At 36.8% G+C, this 9,275-nt stretch overlaps 1 protein-coding gene across 3 annotated transcripts in view; it reads left to right on the forward strand.

The window, feature by feature from the left end:
- LOC136871657 (uncharacterized) overlaps nucleotides 1-6,755 on the forward strand; it is a 235,513-nt gene extending 228,758 nt beyond the window's left edge. For all 3 annotated transcript variants that reach the window (XM_067145140.2, XM_067145139.2, XM_067145141.2), the window contains one exon: nucleotides 4,211-6,755. In XM_067145140.2, coding sequence (XP_067001241.2) covers nucleotides 4,211-4,402 — 192 coding nt within the window. In that variant the 3' untranslated portion in view covers nucleotides 4,403-6,755. The remainder of the gene's footprint in view (nucleotides 1-4,210) is intronic.
- Nucleotides 6,756-9,275: the final 2,520 nt, after the last annotated feature.

Here is a 9,275-nt window from a genome sequence, read left to right on the forward strand (position 1 = left end):
AATGTGAGGGCCTGTGTGCCTGCATGATACCACTTGACTGGTTGATGTCGGAGCCAACGTCATGCTGAATCAATTACTTCCCCATCAGCCATGTAGTGCTTCCCACAGAGTGCATGCATCCTTCATTGGACCAAACAGGTGGGTGTCAGAAGGAGAGGGAAATTTGAGATATACTGTAACCTTTACTTCAGCAGTTACACAAACACAGTTAAAGGGAGGAAAGTAAATCAAATTACAAGGTACCTTAAACGCTACACACACCAAACCATGTAATGAATTGTGGCAAAAACAGCACAAGTAAAAATTAGTGAGGGCAACTTGACGATAAGGAACGCGGAACAGTGCTAGGAACCTACCAAGGGCATGGAGTAGCTTAGGTTGCGGTTTTCGGAAAAATCAACGGTGATCTTTGATTTTCAAAAATATTATTTGCAAAATGGACTTTACAAAATAATTACGAACAAGTCAGCAATTAAGAAAATACTGATACACAGTTTGTGAAATACAAATTACATGTTCTTTGAGACCCACATATAGATGTTCCTTGACAAGAGCTTCCATATAAGTTCAAAGAGTCGAGCAAATACCGTACATCTAATTACAAACCAAGTTGTACAAAACACTCTTGAAGGTAAGAGGAAACACAATATGCTATTACGATTTAGAATGAAGTTAAAGGACCTTTCCAAAACATCTGTTTGATAGATTGGCAATTAGGGCAGTCTCCTGTGTGATACTTTAACAAAATTTAGCTGCACTTTAAAACGGGACTGAAAACAACCGTGCCTACCCTTAGGCCACCCATCCTGAAAGCGAGCAGTCGACAACGTCAAAACTTCGGCAGATGGCAGACCAAAGACAGACAGGCTTAAGACAGACCACAAAATGCTGTCTAGCTCCCTTTAAAAAGGGAACCCTGGCCTTGGAGTAGCCAATCAGAATGCAGGAGCTTCCCTGCTAAAAGAGTGCACATCACAAACTTTCTGGACTGTTCCAGTTACTATAGAAATGTAAACTACTAGTTACAACAGACATATGTTAGAAAAATATTTTTTACACTGTACCTGTTAGGTAGCTGAATGGAATACAAATAAGTAAGTACTACTTAAAAGATTTACAAATAAAATATTCCACAAATACTTTCCTCCTCCAAGAGATTCTATACCTATGTCAGTACTATCTGGGCTGTAGGGTGGATAAGGAAGAACAGTCCATTGAAGTTTTGTGAGCTCCTGTAGGGTGCGCAGGCTCGTGTGAAGTCTTGCGTTGTCATGGAGAAGTTCGTGTGCATTTTTGTGGCTACGAACAGCTGAAGTCATTTCTTCAGTTTCCTTATAGTAACACAATACACTTTAGAGTTGGTCATTTCACCACGAGGGAGGACATCGAACAGAATAACCCCTTCAGAGACCCAGAAGACCGTAGCCATGACTTTACCAGCTGAAGGTACTATTTTGAACTTTATCTTCATGGGAGAGTCTGTGTGGCGCCACTCCATGAATTGCCGGCCAGCACACGGGAGATCAGACAGATTTGCTCAACATTGTTGTGATGATGAAACATGCCTCGCGCAACAATTCAGTGTGCTTTTGTCCACTGCCAGGTCTCCGTAGACATTCTTCAAGCACCTATGAATATCTGTGATGCCCTGGCTTTCCACCAAAAGAAACTCAATAACTGTGCTCTGTTTGGTACGCACCTCTGTTACAGATGCCATTTTGAAGGCTAGTTATAATGCTACCACGTATCAGAAATTAATGAAACTCTACAACACAAAGCAGGAATATTCAAAGATGTCCCAAACAAAATTTCAATTTTTTCAACCGAAATTGGCCGAGAACAAAAATGTGTTGCATTATATATCGAACTTTCATCAGCCCTGAAGGTGGTTTTCCGTGGTTTCCCATTTTCACACCAGGCAAATGCGGCTGTACCTTAATGAAGGCCACGGCCGCTTCTTCCCAATCCTCGGCCTTTCCTATCCCATTGTCGCCATAAGACCTATCTGTGTCAGTGTGACGTAAAGCAAATAGCAAAAAAAAAAGTCATAAGAGGCGACTAAAAGGAGCATTGCCTATAGTTAGTACCACCATGTGAGGAACATCATGAGTCTATGTTATCTATGATTAGTACCGCTATAGGAGGAACACCATGGTTCTGCTATATCAGTGATTAGTACTATTTTGAGGGGCCAGTAACCTGGATTTTGGACCCCTTTTTATAACAAGCATCATTTCAGAAAAGAAGGCATTGTGAATTGGATCCACTGATTGTTTTGGATTCTTGGTCATTTTTTCATCATCATTCGTTTTATATATTAGTGAGTGGATATATTTTGAAGTTTTAATTTCATTGCACCTTGTACCATTAGGGGCTGATAACTTAGCTGTTAGAACTCTTTAAACAACGGTCATCATCATCATCAAGAGGTTGGAGGAGAGAATACCAAAACAGATTATGGAGATGAATGTTGTATACAAAAGCAAACACTTGTACAAACACAGACTTAATTTTATTGATTCACCAGTCTACAAGTATTCATTAACTTCACATTGCACTGAAATTAAAGGTTGTTCTCGCTGGTGACCATGAAAATTAACTCTGTACATTTTTTACTAAATGATGCTTATTAGTGGGAATGACTGTTGTCAGTTCCTGAGTGTGCTTTAAGTCACAATTGTTGCCTGAACACAAATATTAAGGGAAGCCCTATCTTAAAGCACATAGTAAGGAGTAAATTCCTTCTGTACAATAGATTATGTCATGAGTATGCTGGAGGCAAAGAAGACTACAGTGAGAGGAAGAAAGGGAATGGCTGATAGTGCGTGGAGGTGAAACCTCACGACCTGTGTCGGTCTACTTCTTCAAATAGGGGATACCCTACGTCACTGGAGTACAGACAGGTCGGCGTACGGCAATGCTTCGCAGCTCGTCCTGCATGCCAATTTATACTGTAAGTTGGCGTCACGTCATTATTCAGCGCTACAGTCTGGCGTGTTGACTGCAGACGTAGGCGCGTGGCACGCAGTTCAATAAAGGCACCACAACAATGAAGATCAAGGGAAAGTGAGCAGAAGGGAGACCTAGAACAAGGTGGTTCGATTCAGTAAAAATGAACGCAAGAAGAAATCTGGATTGGGACAAAATTATGAAAGAGGAATGACGGAAGGGGAGAGAAAGGTGGAGAAGTGCCATTAATGCCTCGACCTGGCGGGTACTGGATAAGGGAAAACGGAGGATGATGATGACATTGCTGTTCAGTGGAGGACAATTCATGTGTAACTAAATTGTCTTATCAAAATATTTGGTGAGAATGGTACAGAGAGTTTTTGTACAGATTCCATATATCTTGTTGGCTTGATTATCACATTTTGTTTCCTGGCAGTGAAATTACATCATATTTAGAATATTCTCCTACATCATAAAATGGTCTATACTGTTTGAATAGAGGCTTTAAAAGATAAACTACATAGGTCTGTATTATATGTTGAATTTCATAACCTCTGATTAGTACAATAATGTGTGGAATACTGCAAGTCTCTGCTACTTTTGATTAGTACCGCAAAATGACAAATACCATGGTTCTACTTTCCTAGCGATCAGTACCGTTAAGAGGGGATTGTGGACCCCCTTTAGACTACAAGCATCATCGTTTCAGTGTTATGCTATAGCAGCAGTCCCTTGGTCAGTAATCCTATTCTTTTACATCAGTTTGTGTGGATGTAAAGCATTGCGGGTCGCATCCACTGATTGTTTTAAATTCATGTCCATCCAGTCATTCTTCGTTCTCACGCTTTGAATTCTGGTCAGTGGAGAATTTTATTTTAATTTGTCATTCTATTTCGTCTCATTTCGTACCATTAGGGGCCGATGATCTCGATGTTAGGCCACTTTAAACAACAACAATCATCATCGTCAAAAGATAAATTTGTTGCAGCACTTCATAAATGTTCATGTTTATTATTGTGGAGATTTTCATGCTTCTTAATAGATTTGAACTCATTGTTTTGATGTTAAAGCATATATGTGGTACTACATAATTCATCTAGAGAAGGATCATTGTCTTATATTCATACGTTGTAAAAGAAAAATGGTGTGTATGTGTCATATGTCTGTACATTTCCTTCTTAGATGTGAACATGAATTGGTACATGTATTATATATTTCACTTACTAAGACAAAGAATAATTATATTTTCTGTTGTTCATAGGAAATTCTAAGCTACTTAGCAACGCATGATTCCAAGGAGCTCCACAATGCTTTTAAATCACTGAAGGCTGAATTAGATAAGCTGACATGTCCTCCTGAGTCACCTATGAAAAGTGCCAGTCCAGATTTTATGACAAATGGCTCTTCAGATATAAGTATGAACAGTCCTCCTGAAGAAGTTGAACCTGCATAAATAAGGGGCCTGATCGCTTAAGATTTAAACAAGACTGTGATAATTTTGACTGAAGTAGGTAGAGAACTGCTCAGAAAGATTTTAACTAGAGATGGGATGATCATGGGAAAGTAAATAAAATTCTTTAAATAGTTTACGCAAAAGCTCCCAATATTGTCTTTTGTGTGTGTCATGGAATTGCAGACCATAAAAATTAATGGAAATTATGACAAGAACAATATTTTGTTCCACGAACAGTTTTTAGCGTGTAAGAATAAGACTTTAAAGATGACTGATAGGTTATTGTAGATCATATGAATAGCATTTGAATGAGGTGTTAAACCTTAATTCCAGACAGGGAGCTTGGTTCGTGCAGCCCCTTAGTTTTGTAAGTTTTTTATATGAACATGTTCCCATTTTGTATTTGACTGATTTATTATTTAATCCACTCGGTATTTATTTTTATATTTTAAAACTTACACATTTTTATTTACGTTTTAAGATGTATGAACCCAGATTATTGAAATGCGGGTCATATCTTCACCTTTAGGGTGACATGAGTAGAACAGTATATAACTGAATCAAGCACATGTGCATATTTTATACCAGTTTAGTTGCAAATTTTGTTCTACAGGAAATAGACCCTACAATTTCACCAACATGGTGCAATCTTAAACTTTTTTATAAGGTCTGTGGAAAAGTGAAATACATTTTGTAATATTTAGCTTACTCTGTAGAGCTTATCTTATCAAGATTCATATCTAACACTTTGGAAGACTGATACATTAGTCTCATTTTTAAATAATAAATAATATGCCTGTGTGAATTGCTTTAATGTCTACTTATTGATGGTTTCAGTCGTATGGGAACTGACTTATCAATTTTCTTTTTAAAATAATTTTGACAAATAATAAAACTATATTTTGTAGATTAACTAAAAAAAACTACTGTAATATTTTGTGACATGCTTGATAGATATCATTACTAGATCTAATGGTAATAAGAATGTAAATCAGAGTGATTTGAGTGTGATCGTACCTTGTTCACACGTCTGTAATATTGTGAAATATGTATTGTAATATACTATCTCGTCTCATCTCTAGTTCAAGCATGAGTAGTGACCAAACTACTGGAGCAGAGTTGGATGTTACTGTTTTTGCCTTCCTGAGTAAAAGAGTATGAATTTATTTAAGAACCATAATGGCATAAGTATAATATTTATTTATAGATTGATTAAGTTTATGGAATGTATAGAGTTTTAAAAAGATGTTTATTCTTGAAATTGTAGTATTAACATATATATGGAGAACGTGATAAGTTCTTTAATAACAATGTTAAAATTGTTACTGTTTTATGAGGTTTTATGAAGATATCATGAAGCCTTCCCTGGACTATTAGTGGAATTTCTGTGATTTAGTACTTAAGTTTTGATCTGAAATTTTCAACTTCAGTATTATATTTTGAAATGTTTTGCATTTTTCATTTTTACAGTCTTTTATAACAGTTTTTTTTAAACTACAGTGGTACAATTTTGCCGTGTGGCTTGGGGCAATACATTGATAATACGAAAGAATTCATATTTATGTATAATTCCTTCAAGAGAGCTTAGAGTAACTTCCACATGCATTCTTTCACATTCTTTATTGTTGCACCAGCAGTAAAATATGTCATTGCCATCATTTATATTTGTGAATTCATTATATGATAATAAATGTAATGACCATTTTAATATCAGTGTGTGCTTATTGCCAGAAATGTCTATCATCCTTTTGAGAATAACTTATGTCTTTAATGAAGGGATCTGTTCAGCATTTGCTTGAACTGATCTGTCTACTCATTTCTTTGTATTAATGACATATGAATGTATTAGTTGAACTAAAATTATTCTATAAATATATTCAAGTTGTCAAGCTGTTTCTGTCCTTGTTCTTCAAAATTAAAGTTTCCTGGCAACTAGCTTTTGATTGTATGGTTAAGATTTGCTTATGCTATTATGGCTGTTTTAACTATAGTCATCATCAGAAATATAGTACAACTTAACTTTTAACTGCATCCCCCAAGATTCATTATGTCACCTTGTAGAATTTGATCTCATCCATTATATCAAAGATTATAAGAGAAAAAATATATATTTGTGTTTACCACACTTAAAGCTGCATTCAGATGCATTTTTATAAGTGTTCTTGTACCACATTGCAATGTGCTAATACTCAAGTACAATTCCAGAAGAAAGTAATCATGGAGGTGAAAAATGTCATGGTAAAATGAAATTTACTAGTGACTTTTAAATAAAAGTTAAGAAAGCTTAAAAGCAAATATGTAGTGTTGTACTATAAGACAAATGGCTGTGTAAAAGTGATTAAACATTTAATCAAAAATACATAGTTTTAGATCATTTTTATTACAATCCTTTCATGAATATTTCTGTGTAACAGAATATAGTTGGTCCTCTACTGAAATCACTAACATACATCAAAAAGGTGTTCAGTCTTACCACCAAATCAGGAACCTCTTCTGGGACAACCAGATTCCAATGAGAGCCACAAGAACCTTCTATCAGGCCTACTTCTTACCAATAACAACATGCCGCCTTGAAACTTGCATCATTAACAGTAGAAAAATAGTAAGCTCCAGGCTGTAGAAATGAACTTCCTGAGATCAATACTGTAGAAAAGTTAAGGTCCAAAATAAAAATATCCTCCGAGAAGTATTATTGAAACAGACTCTCCCTGAAATTGTAGCTACATCAAGGTTAAAATAAGTTGTTCATTTACACACACTTCACAAAAGCAGCAAATTAAATGCTCATTAACACAAGCTAAGATAAATGAGGTTATTCATGCCTACAGGAGCACTTTTGGCATTTTAAGACAGTGTAAGGGTATTTTGTTTTCAGTATGAGTTCGGAGTTTCATGGCCATAGAAGTTATAAGTCCCACCTATTCTTCCTACGAAATAGTTGACAGCTTCGCGTAAGAAGGATATAAAATTTATAAATGAAGATGTTTCATTAGATTATGTTTACAATAGTGTTATGCACACTTAATTATATATGTTGTAAGCATTTGAAATAGTACAGGCGCACAATGCCGTAGTAGTCATTGTTGAATCATTAGCATTTCCATATGGCAACGCTAGGCATTTATACTCAGTAAAATTTCTGCAGCTGTCAGATCATGTTACTTTATCCAAATTCATACATCTTCCTTGCAGGAAGGGATTTTCCCTTTCAGAAGCACTGGATATGCTACTGACTTAAGATCCCAATGGTGATATTTCAGTGGAACCACCCCATGTAAAAGTAGTTACACATGAGGGCTCCTGGTGATGAAAATGTTGGCGGGCTTATTGATAAACTCAGCTCTTGAAGTTACGTGCCAGTGCTGAAATGAAGCTTGTAAATAATGAAATAATTATGATTAGTTACAATGGTGAAGGTGTGTTACCAGAGAACAAAGTGCCTTTTGTGTCTACTGATGCAAAATCTGTTTCAATACATGAAACTGCAAATGAGCAGGTAACTGATAGAGAAAATAATAAATCAAATTACAAACCAAGATAGACCGAAGGAGCTGATTTTGATATAGGGTGACTGTTAACATTTCCAGAGCTTAATTACAGAAAGTACAAATCCATGAATATTGTTGACATTTTTTAATTGTTTTGCGGATAACCAGCTGATTGAAATTCAGTTCAAAAAACCAGAAACTATGCAATGTTTTTAAATTGTACAGACCCACAAATAACTTCTGATGAAATTCATTGCTCTATCACCATATTTTTTATTTATGGATACAATAAGTTACCCTCCAGATGTTCTTACTGGGACACGCAGGATGGTACGAAGACAGGAAAAGATTGTCAATCTCCATCTCTGTGTGTAACGCGCAAGTAATGAGGGGAGGCTTTTATCTGCCCAAGAAAATACTGACTGCTGTAGTTACTCTATAGTGTGTAACTGCATCTGAAGTTCTTTGGTTCTCCGTTTTCCTATTTTTGATTTTATTCTATTGTTCCAGTGAAAGTTTGGTTCTGATAGGCAAAAAACTACATATACCGGCCGGATGCCCTTCCTGATGCCAACCAGGGATGTGTTTCTGTGGTGGTTGATAGTGTGGTATGTTGTATGAATATGAAGAGGAGTGTGTTGGGACATACACAAACACCCAGTCCCCGAGCCAGAAGAATTACCGTATTTCACGGCATAATCGTCGCCACCGCATAATTGTCGCATCCTTTATTTTCAATACAAAAATCGGACTTTAAACCTTTAATTACATAATCGTCGCACGTCCAAATTTTGTTCACTAATCTGGTTAAAAGGTAAATGGAACTGCAACGTAAGTTGCACATGAATGCGCAATTTAAATACGTGTATGGTTTATGGGCAATTTGGCAACACAGTCACGTTTGCGACATGTTGCACAACGTATAAATAAATAATACCGGTATATGTACGACGCATGGCTTACCGGTAGACTATCGGCAGTTTGACAACGTGGTCGCGAGACAGTGTACTATTTATTCACCACCTACATATTATGCTTACCGGTAGGCTATCGGCAGTTTGACAACATGGTCGCGAGACAGTGTACTATTTATTCACCACCTACATATTATGAGTTCCCATTTGAAATACGTAAGGCTGTCGCCAGGAAATACCGGCTAGGAAGGTTGAATAGACCTCGAACCAGCCCTCAGATACAGGTAAAACTCCCTGACCCGGCCGTGAATTGAACCTGAGGCCTCCGTGTAAGAGGCAAGCACGCTATCCCTACACCATGGGGCCGGCTCCTGTGTTATTGCGCACGAAGTGAAATCCAAGACGATAACGCATATTTCCACGGAATTATTCAGCCGAATTATTTACGATGTCTCAGTTGTCATCGCTAGA

Source organism: Anabrus simplex, chromosome 4, assembly GCF_040414725.1.
Source record: "Anabrus simplex isolate iqAnaSimp1 chromosome 4, ASM4041472v1, whole genome shotgun sequence".
NCBI classification, from domain to species: domain Eukaryota; kingdom Metazoa; phylum Arthropoda; class Insecta; order Orthoptera; family Tettigoniidae; genus Anabrus; species Anabrus simplex.